This window comes from Bos indicus x Bos taurus, chromosome 10, assembly GCF_003369695.1.
Source record: "Bos indicus x Bos taurus breed Angus x Brahman F1 hybrid chromosome 10, Bos_hybrid_MaternalHap_v2.0, whole genome shotgun sequence".
In the NCBI taxonomy this organism is placed as follows: domain Eukaryota; kingdom Metazoa; phylum Chordata; class Mammalia; order Artiodactyla; family Bovidae; genus Bos; species Bos indicus x Bos taurus.
In genome coordinates this window covers 79,578,311-79,594,366 of record NC_040085.1, presented here as the reverse complement: position 1 = coordinate 79,594,366, position 16,056 = coordinate 79,578,311, and the positions used below count along the sequence as shown (strand labels likewise).

General features: G+C 44.4%; 2 protein-coding genes and 1 non-coding gene across 4 annotated transcripts; 2 read left to right on the top strand and 1 right to left on the bottom strand.

Moving 5' to 3' along the window:
• Positions 1-1,630: 1,630 nt before the first annotated feature.
• On the bottom strand, positions 1,631-3,851 carry ISCA2 (iron-sulfur cluster assembly 2). Of its 2 annotated transcripts, none has more exons than XM_027552428.1 (4): positions 3,742-3,851; positions 3,377-3,482; positions 3,143-3,258; positions 1,631-2,702 (listed from the first exon to the last, which is right to left on the bottom strand). In XM_027552428.1, the coding sequence occupies exons 1-4, from the start codon at positions 3,804-3,806 to the stop codon at positions 2,528-2,530; spliced, it is 462 nt and encodes a 153-aa protein (XP_027408229.1). In that variant the 5' UTR covers positions 3,807-3,851; the 3' UTR covers positions 1,631-2,527. The 2 variants fall into 2 exon arrangements, with proteins under 2 accessions (XP_027408229.1, XP_027408231.1); XM_027552430.1 differs by having other exon boundaries at positions 3,377-3,479.
• A 157-nt stretch (positions 3,852-4,008) lies between these two features.
• On the top strand, positions 4,009-12,820 carry NPC2 (NPC intracellular cholesterol transporter 2). The gene is made up of 4 exons (XM_027552431.1): positions 4,009-4,352; positions 7,909-8,016; positions 9,554-9,726; positions 11,965-12,820. Exons 1-4 carry the CDS (start codon positions 4,271-4,273, stop codon positions 12,049-12,051), a joined length of 450 nt encoding a protein of 149 aa, XP_027408232.1. The 5' UTR covers positions 4,009-4,270; the 3' UTR covers positions 12,052-12,820.
• On the top strand, positions 11,103-11,288 carry LOC113900555. Its single transcript, XR_003513192.1, has one exon. It is a non-coding gene; the product is annotated as a U2 spliceosomal RNA (small nuclear RNA).
• Positions 12,821-16,056: the final 3,236 nt, after the last annotated feature.

The following is a 16,056-nucleotide window of genomic DNA, read 5'->3' as shown; positions in this document are numbered from 1 at the left end:
ACCTATTTTACCATCACTGTTTATTTCAAGCCAATTGCCCACTGTCCCCTTGATGCCATTATCTCCTCATGCCCTGTGTTCTTAAAATTTCTACATCGCCCTCCTCCAGTGGAGACCTCTTGTCACCACCTCAGGCTTCCCTATGAAGCTTTCCCAATGTGATGAAGTAAGCTGATTTCTCCCAAACCCACTTTTTCTAAACACAAAATTCAATTCTTCTATTCATAGGAGGTATTTATACAGTCTTTGGAAGAGATCCTGTTCTTGCCTAACTGACCACTAGAACTTAATGGTTTATGGAGTAACTAAAGCTTAGCTATGTTTGTGCTAACCCACAAAAAGATCAGAGAAGAGGTTTAACACTTAAAATGTAACAAAATCTCTTCTCAAGGAGGATGAAAGGACTTAGTCTATGCTGAAAACCTTATTAGGCCCAGGTATTGGCAGCCACTTTCAATGGCTTAGTAAACACAGATGCTTCCACACACTGCTTTCTGACTTTTTCCATGGCAATTTGCTAAGAAAAAAACCTGCTCAGGTTTCTGAGTGACCTTTTGTGTCTGTATACACTGCAGACACACGATAGGTTTGTTCTAAGTCCTAGGTTTTCCCACATTGAAAATGTAAGTAAGTTTCTGTCTCAGATTCTGTATTTCTATTTTTCTTATGGATAATTCTTTTATTGAATGACCTTAATTAAGTCTAGAAAAGTTTCAATCCATTCCAGAATGCAAAATTTGCTGATACGAACTTTTAGGCTCTCAAAGAAAAGATGAGTTTAACCAGTAGCCCTTACAGAGTCAGCTTGGTTGTGGTTTCCCCAACGTTAGCAGTTGTTAATCATTTGTCATGGTGGTGCTTTTTACCTTTTCCTTTAGTTGTCTGTTGCCACAATGGCACCCCACTCCAGTACTTTTGCCTGGAAAATCCCATGGACGGAGGAGCCTGGTAGGCTGCAGTCCATGGGGTCGCTAGGATTGGACACGACTGAGCAACTTCACTTTGACTTTTCACTTTCATGCATTGGAGAAGGAAATGGCAGCCCACTCCAGTGTTCTTCCCTGGAGAATCCCAGGGACAGGGAAGCCTGGTGGGCTGCCATCTATGGGGTCGCACAGAGTCGGACACGACTGAAGTGACTTAGCAGCAGCAGCATGCAGTTCTGGCTGCCCCAACACAGTCACATACATACTATGGTTGTTTCTAGCTCCTTAGCCTATTTAAGTACTATACCCAAACAAGTACTTTAAAATTCATTGGAATTTGTGGCTAAAAAGCTCTTCTTTCAGAGACTCTGAAGGAAGGTTACCAAATTTAACAAATAAAAATACAGGATACCCAATTAAATCTGAATTTCAGATAAACAACAAATAATTTTTACTATTTGCAGAGACACACTTATACTAAAAATTATTTTCTGTTTGTCTAAAATTCAAATTTAAATGGGCCCCCTGCATTTTATAGTCCAAACTGGAAAAAAAAAAAAATCCAAGTGTCTATTATCTATATCAACAAAGGGACAACTTCCAGCTATACAATGAGACCAGAAACATTTCACACCATAAGATAAATAAAGCAACATATTCTAAAAAGATTCAGTCACTAAATCAGCAAAGAATCACGAAATGTCTTGTGTGAATATAGAGTATGGAGCTTATTTTCAAACTTATGATTCAAGTATCAGTGAGGTTTAGGTCCAAGTTTTTCTGGGTGATGGGTTATTGGGTTTGTGAATCTAACACATTCCTAAGTACGAGAAGAAAATGTATCTGCTGTAACAAATGGGAAGTGAAGAATGGGGTGCACAGAAAATAATGGTAAGTAAACTAGCACATTAAGGAAGGGTGAGATGAAAAAGATAACATTTCAGACAACAAGGTCCTACTGCATAGCACAGGGGAACTGTGTTCAATATCCTGTGATAAGCCATAATGGAAGAGAAAATAAAAAGCAAAGTACACACGTATATGACTGAGTCTCTTTGCTGTACAGCAGAGATTGGCACAATACTGCAAATCAACTATACCTCAATAAAAGTAATAAATAAATAAATAAATAAATAGCAAAACAGAAAGATAACATTTCATTTGGCTTTCTCATCCTCTCTGGTCTAGTAACACAGTGTTCAAGCTATGCAATCTGTGATTCTGATCCGTAACACAAATAAATAAGGACTTTCTTTAAAACGAAGCTTTTATACATAGCTATACACATTTGTACAAGTAGCTCTGAAGGCCGGAGAAGTAACTCCTAGAACCTTGGAGGCGCTACAGATGATACTGGTTTCAACCAGTTACTAAATCTTAGGTAACAGCATCCACAGGCTTGGCCTTACAACTGTGTAGGAGAAATTAAATCAAGAGTAAAAGTTTCACATTCTGAAAATAGTGGTGAAACAACATCCTCGATTAAAGGAAAATAAAATTGAGAGAGGGTCATGATGGGAAGGAAACTTCTAGAATTGTTCTAATCCCAGGTGCCTCAAATCAGTCAGATGATAGCAATCTCCGGGTCACTTGTCATCACATCAAAGTTTGACAGAGAAGGATGATCCACAGGAGCAACCTTGCTGCGCTTGAGGATTGTTCAACACTTGAAATGAGCTTCGGATCAGTTCTTGGCTGAAGTCCACATGGGCCCCTTTGACGAAGGCTAAGCTATCAGAGTCAACCACCACTCTTGCCCCACCCTTTTCAAACACCCTGAAAAGAAGGGAGGAAGGCATTAATGAACATCATAAACACCAGAAACGTAACACCCTCTGAGCCCAGAGATGCCCATCCTGTTTTCTAAAATACGGAGGAAGCTTCCCTTATGACCTCTAACAGGTGCTGATTTTCTCTGAGGCAAAAAGATTTAATGGAAAGAATACTGGGAATGTATAGAAATTTAGGCCTGGAAACTTTCTAGTCCATCCTGACTCTCTACCAATGACCCTATGGACTTAGGCCAATTTTCCTCCTATGACATAAGTTATTTTGAATCAAGGCAACAAATCTTCATTGTATCCCCACTGTGTGAGAAGGGTGATGCGATGTTATCCTTAGCAGAAGTTTAAAATGTGGAATAAAAGTGCATCTTAAATTGGAGACACTTTTATCCCTTCTGCACATTCTCGGAGGACCCACCCCTTTCTCCTTGCCTGTCGTCGGGGTTGATAACTGTATCCAGTGAAAATTTGTACTGGAATCCGGAGCATCCACCTCCCTCCACCTCCAGCCTGAGGAATTCAGACCCTTCGGTGATTTCCAGAAGCCTCTGAAATGCAGGAAGGAGGGTCAAGAATGCCAGGCAAGGAGAGAAAGAAGAGTGGGCCAAAAGGAAGTCATCCCCCTCCCCTCCCCCCACCACCCCTGCCCCGCGACCGGTTTCTCACCTGGACGCAGCTGTCGGTGAGGTGGATCTGCCCTTCGCCAGCTTCTGGGCTAGAGGACGACACTTCCCGAAGCGCCCGGGGTCCGCGGGAGGCCGCGAGGAGCCTGCTGCGCAAGGGAGGAGGGTGAGACTGGGAGCAGAAGAGAACCTAGAACCCTCCACCTGGACAGCCCCACGCCAAACCTGAAGTCCCCCAACCCGGACAGCCCCACGCCAAACCTGAAGTGCCCCCGCCTGGACAGCCTCAAGCCAAACCTGAAGTCCCTCCACCTGACAGCCTCACGCCAAACCTTCACCTCCCCCGCGAGCCTTAGTTTCTCCTGAGTCCTGAAGGGGCAAACCAGGTGCTTTTCTAGGCTTGGTTACCTGCTCCTTTGCCAGGGAGTCACCACTCTCAGGGCCACAGCTGTTAGCCCTCGGACGGCCGCCATTTTCTTCTGTAAGCTCCGCCCCCTCACATTTCCCCAATCGCCTTCCACTCCTGGGCCTCGGGAGGCGGGACCCACGGAAGCCCCGCCCCTGAGCACATCTATTGGGAGATGAGGAAGGAGAAGGGATTTGATTGGGTAGAAATGCTCCCATTGCGGAAGTGGGGACGCACTCACAAAGCCCAGGCCGAGCGCTGGCGAGAGGAGGCGTGCCGGATGAAGATGGATCCCGCTTGCCCTGCGGCTGAGCGGAGCGGATGGGCGGAGTTTGCGAGAGTCCCGGACCCCTTGTCTGGCTCCGTGTCCCCGGGGTGGAGAGGGGGGGCGCGGGGACAGGCCTCGGCCCCGCTGGCCAGTGACCAGTCGCCTGACTGGGCTCCTCCCCCGGCCCGGCCCATCCCTGAAGACTTTATCTTGTGACCGAGACTGCTGGCTCTCCCTTCCTTGAGCTTGGAGCCTCAGCAGCGATGCGTTTCTTGACTGTCGCGTTCCTGTTCCTGGCACTCAGTGCCTCCGCCCTGGCCGAGCCGGTGAAATTCAAGGACTGCGGTGAGCCCCGGGGCCAGTCCGAAGTTCCCGCGCACTCTGCGGGAGCCCCTGACAGAATCTGATGCTAAGACTGCTGGGCTGGGTTTGGCGGGTCCTGCGAGCAGCCAGGCTCAGCCTCGGACCCTTCGTGGAGTGGGCTGGAGTCGCTTGGGGTAGGGGACAAGGTGCTGGCCTGGATAAAACGCGACCTCTCACAACTTTATCTCATCAACCCATGTTTTGGTCCCAGCACATTCCTGGAGGTGGGCATTTTGCTGAAGTTTCCCAAAGTGTGTGGGGCAAACAGCCGAAGGTTCACTTGCCGCTTGGGGCGTCAGGGGTGCCGTGCAAAACTTCTCTTTATTTATGCCTTGTGTCTTGGGTGACCGCTCAGTCCCCACTCCTTTTGCTTTTCTTTTACATTTCCCTTCTGATGACACATCAAAAGTCAATTCTCCTTTCACGAGCTGTTCCTTTAGGGCTTCCTTTTGGGCGATGGCACTTTTAATTCTTTCCAGTTTTCTCCTCCTATTTATAAAACTCTTGTTTCTGGTCGCAACTTGTGATGCATAACCCTCTCTTGGAGCTGTGGTTGGAATCTTTGGTGAGAAATACAATGGGGTAGAAATTGTGAGTTCCTTCAGTCAAATCTATCCAAATTAAATGTTTGAGCAGAGCTTTTCTGAAGTGGAGAGGTGTAATGATAAATGAAAGAGAAATGAAACTGACTTTATAAAATTTGTGAGCTGGAAGGAAACTTGGAGATCCTGTAATCAATCATGGGCTTTCCAGATGGCACTAGTGGTAAAGAACTTGCCTGCCAATGCAGGAGATGCAAGAGAGGAGGTTTGATCCCTGAGTCGGGAAGATCCCCTGGAGGAGGAAATGGCAACCCATTCTAATATTCTTGGGTGGGAAATCCCATGGACAGAGGAGCCTCACGGGCTACAGTCCATGAGGCCGCAAAGAGTCAGACATGACTGAGCACACATGCACACACATAGTCAATCATTGAGTTTCAGAGATGTTAAGTAACTCACCCAATCACACAGCATAATGACAACCAGAGTAAATGTGCTTCTTCACACCCAGTGCCCAGGTAATATAGTAACTGCCCAATAAATATTTGTTGGAAAAGTAAATGAGGGAATAAATACTCTCCACTATATTTCCAAAATTCATGTTGAGGCAAGAGCAGAATTGGGGGCTAGGGCTAGGAGTGATCAAGAAATAAAAATTGTGGGCCTATTAATGCTTAACAAATGCTGCTCCCCTGAACTAGGAGACTGGCATTTGAAAGATGGTATTATCACCTCACATTACTGCCTTTACCTCCATTAAACTTAGTGGCCAACTTTGGATGAAAACACTATGTTATCTTTATCAACTCATTCAACTCTCGCAGTCTGAAACCATCACATAAAGTAACTTGCCCAAGCTCTTACAGCTCATAAGCAGTAGGAAACTAGTGAGTGTTTGTGAGTCAGTCTGGATTTCAACAGTAGCATTAACATTAAAAAAAAAAAAAACTAAGGAAACTGAATCCTGAGATTGGTCTGCTCATGTGAAAAAACCAGGTGTACACCTATGGCAAGAACTTCTTAAGGGAAGGAGAGTTTCAGTGACAGACTTTCAATTTACTTTTGAATTGGGAAATACAATGGAAAAACTTCAGTGCCCACATCAAAAGGTTTTTTGAGTCCCACTTTGCCTCCTTTATCCTAAAGTGGTATTTCCTCAAGTCAGAAATGAGCAAACTAGTTTTGCAATTTTTGAGAGTTAGGACTGAGAAATTTGCTCTGTTGACACTGGAAAGCCGAGAACCTCTTGTCAAGAAAAAAAAAAACAAACAAACTGAATGAAGTAGCTAAGTACTACCCTCCAGATCAGTAGAGGGTACTGAGAGTATTCAGTACCTCCTAGATCATGTGAGCCAGCCTTGATAGAAACTAGAAGTTGAAAGCTTCAGCATAAGCACTGGTTTTTTAATAAGTTGTTGACTAAGGTTCTGGATATTTTTTTTCCTGGTCCTAGAAGATAGGACAGAGTGGAAGAGAGTGCTTAGAGAAAAGAATCTTGTATTTATGTTTTGAGGACTTTGCCATGATGGAGAAGCAAGTTGGGATAGGGGACAGCAAAGTATGGTTTACAGAACTAGCTGGAGCAATGTTAGTCAAAACAAGGAAACTGTTCCACCCAAGATAATGCTCTCAACCTGCCATTTTCTTTGTCTTTCATACACTGTACTTTTGAGACAGTCTGTTCTATTGTCTAGATCCAGAATTTCTACCCACAAAGTAAATTTGAGGTGAGAGGCTCACCTTTTGTGTCAAAGGGGAACTTGCTAACCCACCCAGGAGCAGCTGCTCTAGATTGAATTCATGGACTAAATGCCAGTATGATGATGATGATGATATGTGTGTGTGTGTTCACGCTCAGTTGTGTCTGACTCTGTGACCCCATACACTGTAGCCCACCAGGCTCCTCTGTCCATGGAATTTTCCATGCAAGAAGACTGGAGTGGGTTGCCATTTCCTCCTTCAGGGGATCTTCCTGACCCAGGGATGAAACCCATGTCTCTTGTGTCTCCTGCTTTGGCAGGTGGATTCTTTAGAACTCGAGCCACCTGGGAATTGCCCCAGTATAATGATAGTAATGGTGAATACCTGTATAGCCTTACTATGTTCTAAGCACTTATTAAGAGTTATAATGTATTAGCTCACCTACCCTCTGAGGTAGGTACTGTTATTAGCCCCAGGGAGGCTAAGTATCTTGCCTTAAGTTTCCACAGTACTTAATGGAGCCAGCGAGCTCATGGCCAGGTGTCAGATCCGAGTCTAGCTCTCAGCAGTGGCATGAGTGGCGGAGCTTAAACTCACCCAGCTGTTTACTTCTGTTCTCTCCCGTTCAGCTGTCTGGTTTCAGGGGCCTGGATGGAGTAAGAAGATTCTTAAAGATTTGTGCTTAACTTTTCTTGGTCAGAGTATTTTTATCCTTATTTAGACTGGCAGGGGAAAAAAGTCACACTCCCTGCCTCCAACCACTTATTTGGAAGAACATGGGTCCCAGAGTAGAGTGTACACCTCTGCTCTGTGTATCTCAAATGTGTGCTTGAAACTATTCTCATCGGTAGCAGTATTCAAACCTCAGAGACCATGAGTTGGATAGCCACCAGGGCAGGATTGAAAGACCAGGGGTGGGTGGGGGTGGGAAGGACAGTTAAGAGAGCAGCCAGTCTCAAGATTACAACTGGAAACAGTAGCCTTAGATCCCAAGTGGAAACAGTAGCTATGTGCCTTGAGTCATCACTTAAGCCCTGTGTGCCACTCTCAGATCCTGTGTCAGGAATGAGGGGTGGGGATGGTTTTCCCTGGTGGAGCCCTCCCAGCTTGTAGAGCAAGGGAGCTGGCTGTGTATACGCGACCATTTCCTAATTCCCCTCCACCTGTCAAATATGAGCAGTTTCTGCTGGTCCCAGTGGTCTCATTGGGAAGGCAGAGCACCTTCCCATTAGGTAGGAGACAGCCGAGGTGATTTGTTTTCCCTCCCATCCAAACAAATTGTTCTTCTTTTGCAGGTTCTTGGGTCGGAGTTATAAAGGAAGTGAATGTGAGCCCATGTCCCACCCAGCCTTGCAAACTGCACAGAGGACAGTCTTACAGTGTTAATGTCACGTTCACCAGTAGTAAGTAAAAGTGGTTTTTACCTTCAAATTCATCTTAAAGCGTGACATCAATCTAGGAATTGGAGTGAGCGTAGGAAGGTGAGGAGAAGGGAATTGCAGTCAGGAATTCCTTGACCTCCCTCTCAGTGGACACCATGCTTTTACACACCCTTCTCATACTGGGTCCCCCATGCCTGTTTCTTGGAGCCCGTAGTTGCCAGACTCCCTTTAAGCAAAGGGGATTTCCATGTGTTCACAGGTCAGAGAATACAGTACAATAAGCTCCATATTACACAGCAGATTTCATGGGAAGGTCAACTCTTCAGCTACAGACTGCAGACTGTTAGTACCAACCCCAACTCTGTAAACTTTAGAACTCTTCCAAAATGTTATTTCAAGCACTATATCTTCCAGTTATTAAGTCTATATTCTGCCTGAAAATATAGGAGCAATTAATACTTAGCCTCTGTAAGGTTTGGGGAACTTACTCTTGACCCAAGAAATCCAAGGTTTCTTCTTCAACTTGAAGAAATGTTATTGGAACTTGTTTATTTCTTCTTTATTTATCTCCTTCAGATTCCCAGGAATCTAGACAAATGTAAAATCTCTGTTTCTAAAAAGGGCAGCTGCTCTGAATCTTCCCCTCATTTTCTATCCTTTGGAACTAGACAAAAAAATCTCAGAGTTCCTATCATCTCTTGTTCATAAGCCTAAAGACAGCTCTAAATCCTAGAGTTATTATCTCTCCTGGAGAAATACCCCATCCCCTCTATTGTTCCAAATCAAAAAATGTATCTTCTCAATAAAAGCAATTCCCAGCTGGGAGACAGAAAGAAACAGAGCCAATACTCTGGATCTCCAGAAGAATCTAATAGCTCATAACTCCAATTGCCCTAATTTTATTACGTTTATTCCTCCTGCCTTTTGTTTTGGAGGGTAAAGGTGAGCAAGAAATGTACCTTTCTCTTACGCAGTTTCTAAAGAGTAACTGCTTTCGCCTCTGTTACAGGCCATGGCATTTCTGTGGAGACTTCTAGTCTCTCTTTCTGTATTGTCTCTCCACTTTATTCTTAATTTTTATTGGAATCCTTAGGACAGAGTATTTGAGAATTCAGAGACCACACTCTTTAAGATGCACAATACACTTTGACAGAATCTGATGCATATAGTAAACAGAAAATTGGCTGCCAAAAATCAGTTAGCTTGTTCCATAAAGTTATTTATCCAGATAGCTCTGATTCTTCTAAGAAACTGAAAGGCAATGAAGAGCAAGGTGGGGTTAAGAGCAAAGAAAACAGCCCCCACTGATTAGTTTTATTTATGTATAATTCAGTAATTTTTCAAGTTTCCGAGTGATTACTCTCTGCATAGCATTCACGGAAGTACTAAGTGTAACTGCAAAGAGAAATAGACCCTAGGAATTAAGAGGTACATTCTTCGGTTTGCCATCACAGCAATGCCATTGCTTGAGACTATGCCTGAATTCTTTATTTAGAGTTTGGAACTAGGCTATTTCCTTCGCTATCTGATTCTCTTTTTTTTTTTTTCTCCCTCTTAGATACTCAGTCTCAAAGTAGCAAGGCTGTGGTACATGGCATTGTGATGGGCATCCCAGTTCCCTTTCCCATTCCTGAGTCTGATGGTTGTAAGTCTGGAATCAGATGCCCCATCGAAAAAGATAAGACCTATAACTACGTGAACAAACTACCCGTGAAGAATGAATACCCCTCCGTAAGTAAAATTGTGGTTGAGAACACTGAAAGTCCTGTGACTGGTTTGGAAATTGGAGGAGAGGGGGCAGGAAGAAAAGATTAGAACAGGAATCCTTCATCTCTATGAGGAAGAAGGGAATGCCTAAGGGAAAGGAGTATGGGAATCGTGAGGTGCAGAGTTCTCACTGTGTCCCTTCGTTCTTTGTCTCTTGCCTAATGCTTGAAAAGTGAGAGTGTTAGTCGCTCAGTCATATCCAGCTCTTTCCGACCCGATGGACTGTAGCCTGCCAAGCTCTATCCATGGAATTCTCCAGGCAAGAATACTGGAGCGGGTTGCCAGTTCCTTCTCCAGGGGACCCTTCCCTCTCCAGAACTTGAACCCATGCGTCCTGTATAGGCAGGCAGATTCTTTACCACTAAGCCAACCAGGGAAGCCCTACAAAATTTTAGCTAGGTATCAGATAGTTCAAGATTTCAAGTAGTTGTCCCATTGTCACCAGAAAAACCTGATCTCTCCATTAATCTCTTAACAAGAGAGCAGTCATGTGTGAGGTCCATAGCAGAGTGGTAGCTTTTTCCTCTCTGCTTTCTCTCCTCCACCCCACCCCCACCCTCACCTCTGACTGCTACACCTGCCTCTTCATCTGAGGAGTAGGTGAGCTAGAGCCTGCTAGAATGGGCCTGTGTTAACAATTATGAATCTTGGTAAGAATGGAGAAAGTAAAGGGACTACTCTTTTCAATGAAGAAAAAGAGCTGCATTTCTTAAAAGGAGATTGAGTCAACCAGGAGCAGTCTGGCCATTTTTTCCATAGAAACAGCCAGTAATTAAAGAACATTCTAAAAAGACTCAAACATAGGGAGTCTGTGCTTACCACGCACGTGTGCTTAGTCACTAAGTTGTGTCCAACTCTTTGCAACCCCATGGACTGTAGCCTGCCAGGCTCCTTTGTCCGTCAGATTCTCCAGGCAAGATACTAGAGTAGGTTGCCATGCCCTCCTCCAGGGGATCTTCCCAACCCAGGGATTAAACATAGGTCTCCTGCACTGCAGGCAGATTCTTTACCATCCGAGCCACTAGGGAAGCCCCTAGGGAGTCTGTGTTTGAGAGATATCAGAGGCGCTAAAGGCCAGGGACAGATTTGCAGATTAATTTGCAGACCAGCTGTGTAATCATGGGTATATCTGAGCCTCAGTAACTTAAATCTAGTTAGGACCCGATACAGAGTAGGCACTTAATATATGGTAGTTATTGTTCAGTGACATTTCGTTTGTTTTTTGTTTGTTTTAGTTTTGTTGCTCTGCAGAGCTTAAGTGGCATTTCATTTGAAAACCAGCTCAAATTATGTTAATGTGTGCAGTCAGTGAAACAGTAGTTAATGTGTACTAGTCTTGAAAAACTTACCAAACAAGTTTCACAAGTATAGTATCTGTTCTTATCAGTTTAATATCTGATACATTCTCTATCCAAGGACAATATATTAAATGAATTTTTGGAGCAGGAAGTTGGAATAGGAGCTTGCTCCGTCCACTCCACGAATCGACCTGGTATTGCAATACTTCCAGGAACAGTGCATCCCCCTCCCCCAGCCTTGGGGGAAATTAAAAAAAAAAAAAGGAGACAGCTCCTAGTGTAACCAGTCAAGGCAGAGATCTCTATAGGGGTATAATGTCAAAAAATGGCTTAAGGACATTAATCAAAGCTATATTGCCACAAAGGTCATTGTCCCTGAAAGTGTTCATACAACCCTAAACTTCTTTGGACATCCTTTGTGCTTTGACATTTCTTTTTTCAGCTAATAAGTAAGTTTCCTGAGACCTAGAAATCGAACTATTTACTCTCTGCTCTTCATAGTTAAAGTTGGGAGAAGCTGGATCATGTTGTCAAAATGCATGTGAAATTGTTTAACTTTAAAATTCTTTGTCATGGGTGCCTTCATTTATGTATCATTGATCTAAGAGGAAAAAGAATGCTTTAGAAATTTTACTTAAGAGGCTAACTAGACTAGGATGCGGTACTACTAACACTAAATCCTACGTGGAACTTGGTTTACCCTTCTAAGCTTAAGGACACAGGCTGTGCCTGCATCCCACCCAAACAGCCTTCATGATAGCATGATTTAAGAAGAAAAGTGTGAGGAATAGACAGTTTGTTACAATTTCCGTCTAGGATTCATAGTTAAAATTCATAGGTAAACCCATTCTGGATTGAGGCAAGGTCCTAGCTTCATTTTTCTTGATTCTTTTTCTTTCTCCAGATAAAAGTGGTGGTGGAGTGGGAACTCACGGATGACAAAAACCAACGTTTCTTCTGCTGGCAGATCCCAATAGAGGTTGAAGCCTAGAGCTGTTCAGTGCCAATGTGTCCATCTGGGGGTGAGAGAGCATGGGCGGAGGGAGGGGAGGAGAAATCAAGTCTAAACTCAATCAGTGCCATGAGATGAAAGGAATTTTCAGACTGCCGTTTTGTGCCTCTCAACCTCCAAAAGCGTCTAAGACCCTGTTCCTGAGAGCTTGGAACTGTCACCCTTGTATTATCCTTTGTAAAAGGGTTGGATTATCCAACTTTTCTTTCCAAGAGAAAGTGAGACTGCAGGGATTGATTCAGTTGTCTTCAGATTTCGGAGGTTTTTTGTTGGTTTTGGCAGGTTTTGTTTTTGGTTTGGACTTTTTTTGTCTTGTTGTTTTGCTTTTGGAATAAGGAGGGTGTCACCGGACAGAACCTGAATGAAGCTGCTTGGGGGATACTGGATAACTTGCCCTAGGGCTGCCAGCCCTTGCAGCAGAGGATGGGTTCCAAACCACATCCGTCTACCTGGGATCACGCCTGCAAGTCCCTCGTCTCCATGTGCCTCGCTGAGCTCAGTGCGTCTGGCCAGTGAGCTTCCTTACCACTAGCTCCAACTGTTTCTCTGGCCGTGACTTGCTCTGCAGCGGCGTCACCGAAATTTCTCTGCGATTAGCTCATGTCTCCTTTTCTATCTTAGGTCGTTTTCATTAATTGCAGCATTTGATTAGCAGGTGTTTTGATTTTTTTTTTTTAACAATACTAACTTGGGACCTCTTTATGCATGTCTCTTTGAATAAACAAACACTTGGCAATCTTCTTCTGCATTTGGGTTGTGGACAACTTCTTTTACCCAGTGTGTTACCCCAGATCCATGGGAGGTGAACATCCAGTCCCATGATCCCCAAGTACAGTAAAGACATGACTTTCAGAAACTGCTGTTTCTCCCTTTCCACAGGACTCATCTCTCTGTCTGACATAAAATGACCTTGTCTGCTTCATTTTGCACAGTCTTATACCACCAAGGGTGCTGGAAAGAAACAGTGAAGGCAAGCATCGCCTAGTGGAATAGCAGCATCGCAAGGTCAAGGGAACTGAATTTGGGGTGGGAGCGGGAAGTAAGAAGTTATAAGTTGGCATAAGCATAGTAATCTTCAGGAACCTTCTGCCCTGGAGAAAGTCCAGAAGCTTAAAGATGAAATGAGAAGTTGTAGCAAGTACTGGCTTAATTATTTACATCTTGGAGTGTCCTGCTCTTGAAGTACAAGTACAATCATGGGCATATTTTGCTGTTTTGAGTCAATGCACTATCTATCAGCTTTTAGCTGTCACAGGGACTACAACCCCATTCACAAAGGAGTCGGTAATGTGGCCCTTGGAAGGTCATCTCTTTTAGGCTGGAGTGCTTAGGCAGCAAATAAATCATTTAGTCTGGTTCTTTTCATCCTATTTTCACTAGATTTCTTCAGCTTGTGAGTTTCCCAGGAAAACCACCAGGGGACAGCCATACATTGGGAATAAAGTTATCAGCAGCCAAGATTTCCCAGTTAATTCCCAGAGCCATTCAATCATTGTACTCCAGCTAGGATGTTTTGTGTATTCTGTCACATTGTGCCTAAAGGGACAGCCCACTCTGTCTTCCTGTGCTGGACCCTGGGTTTATCAGACTTAAATGGATTCCGAAGGTGCTGTGCCTTCAGACTGCTGGTAGTTGGATCCTGGCTTCATCAATCAGTAGGATTACCAGTGTGTGCTTAGTCACTCAGTTGTATCCAACTCTGACCCTATGGACTGTAGCCCGCCAGGCTCCTCTGTCCATGGAGATTCTCCAGGCAAGAATATTGGAGTGGGTTGCCATGCCCTCTTCTAAGGGATCTTCCCAATCCAGGGATCGAATCCAGGTCTCCTGTGTTGCAGGTGGATTCTTTGCCATCTGAGCCACCCAGGAGCCAAGGATTACCAGTAGGATCTTAAAATCCCTTAATCTTTGTGTACTTCAGTTTCCTTATGTGTTAACTAGAAATAATAACAGTAAAGCTGTGAGGATTAAATGAGATGTTACATATAAAACATTAGAATGACCCTGACACATAGTATACAATCGGGAAATATCAGCTGCTATTCTAAGAGACATAGACACTGTCCCTCATCTAGACAGAGCCGGAAAATCAAAAGGTTCAATCTGCTGTGTGATGACACGTCCCCTCAAAGACGAGGCAATCCTCTGTACAGGAGAAGAGCTCAGTTCTCCTGTGTGTCTGCTCTCTCTCCTTCCCCGAAGACTCTCATATCATTGGGCTCCTTTGAGGCTAACTGCTCCCTGCCCTGCATTTTATACTTTTGCCCTCACGCTGAAAGAAGACAGAAGAAAAGCAGTTCCACTAGTGTATATCCTTCGGTCAGAGCAGAAGGGTCACGCAACAGCTTAGAACTGTTTACCGGCCATTGTGAGGATACATGGAGCCTGCAGCAGAGAGCTGGGTAGGGCTCCTGTGGGGGGATTAGTTTGAAAGGTCATCTTGCATACAGAGGGCTCATAGGCGCCCCCCTCAAAAAGGTCATGCTGTTTCCAATGATGCTCACTTTTCTAGTCCACTGAGCAAGCCATGGAGGCTTACACAGCTCCTCTTCTGCATGAATTCCAGGGTAGAGAAACCCCAGACCTCAGTGAATTAAAAAAATATGATGGTGGGGCTTCCCTGGTGGTGCAGTGATAAAGAATCCCCGCTAATGCAGGAGACAGGAGTTTAGTCTCTGACAGAGGAAGATCCCACATGCTTTGGAGCAAATAAGCACATGAGCCAGAACTATTGAGACTCTGTTCTAGAGCCTGCGAGCCACAACTACTGAAGCCTCTGTGCCCACGAGCCTGTGCTCCACAAGAGAACCCACCACAGTGAGAAGCCCACACTCGCTGCAAGTAGAGAAAAGCCTGCGCAGCAATGAAGACCCAGCAGAGTCAAAAATAAATAAAATCCAGTTCAGTTCAGTTGCTCAGTCGTGTCTGACTCTTTGCGACCCCATGAATCACAGCATGCCAGGCCTCCCTGTCCAGCACCAACTCCCGAGTTTACTCAAACTCAGGTCCATTGAGTCGGTGATGCCAGCCAACCATCTCATCCTCTGTTGTGCCCTTCTCCTCCCACCTTCAATCTTTCCCAGCATTGGGGGTTTTTCCCAATGAGTCAGTTCTTTTCCAATGAGCCAGTTCTTCACATCAGGTGGCCAAAGTATTGGAGCCTCAGCTTCAGCATCAGTCCTTCCAATGAATATTCAGGACTGATCTCCTTTAGGATGGACTGGTTTGATCTCCTTGCAGTCCAACGGACTCTCAAGAGTCTTCTCTAACCCCACAGTTCAAAAACATCAGTTCTTCAGTGCTCAGCTTTCTTTATGGTCCAATTCTCACATCCATACAAGACTACTAGAAAAACCATAGCTTTGACTAGATGGACCTTTGTCAGCAAAGTAATGTCTCTGCTTTTTAATATGCTGTCTAGGTTGGTCATAGTTTTTCTTCTGAGGAGTAAGCGTCTTTTAATTTTATGGCTGCAGTCACCATCCGCAAAGGGCATTCAATGCCTAGTATCCTGAGTTTGGGAGAATATTAGGTGGGAGGCCTGGCATTTAGTCAAATTTTTAGAGTAATGAAAAGTAACGAGCATGGAATAATTTCTAATCTCTTATGTTTGGTTTTGAAATTTTAGTTGACTTTTAAAAAGAAACAGATTGATCTTAACCATGTTTTGCAAAGGTTGGTAAAACAGTCTGTGCTCTAGGAACACCCACAGACATAAGAAAGTGACTTGCCATAGGTGAGGTCTGGGCTAGGGGATGATGCTCTGGATTAGCCATTCACATCAGTCAATCTGAAAAGCAAATACTGCTTAAATGACTGGGTTAGCGTGAGAACGGGGTCATGGTACATAGGAAGAGCGCTGACACAGAGGAAAGTGTTGTGTGTGAAAAATGTCTTGGAGGATGTCCCCAAGGGTCCTTGGGAAGGAGACATAATAGGATATAGAACTTGGGGGATTTAAAGGCCTGAGATATTCAGTTGAGG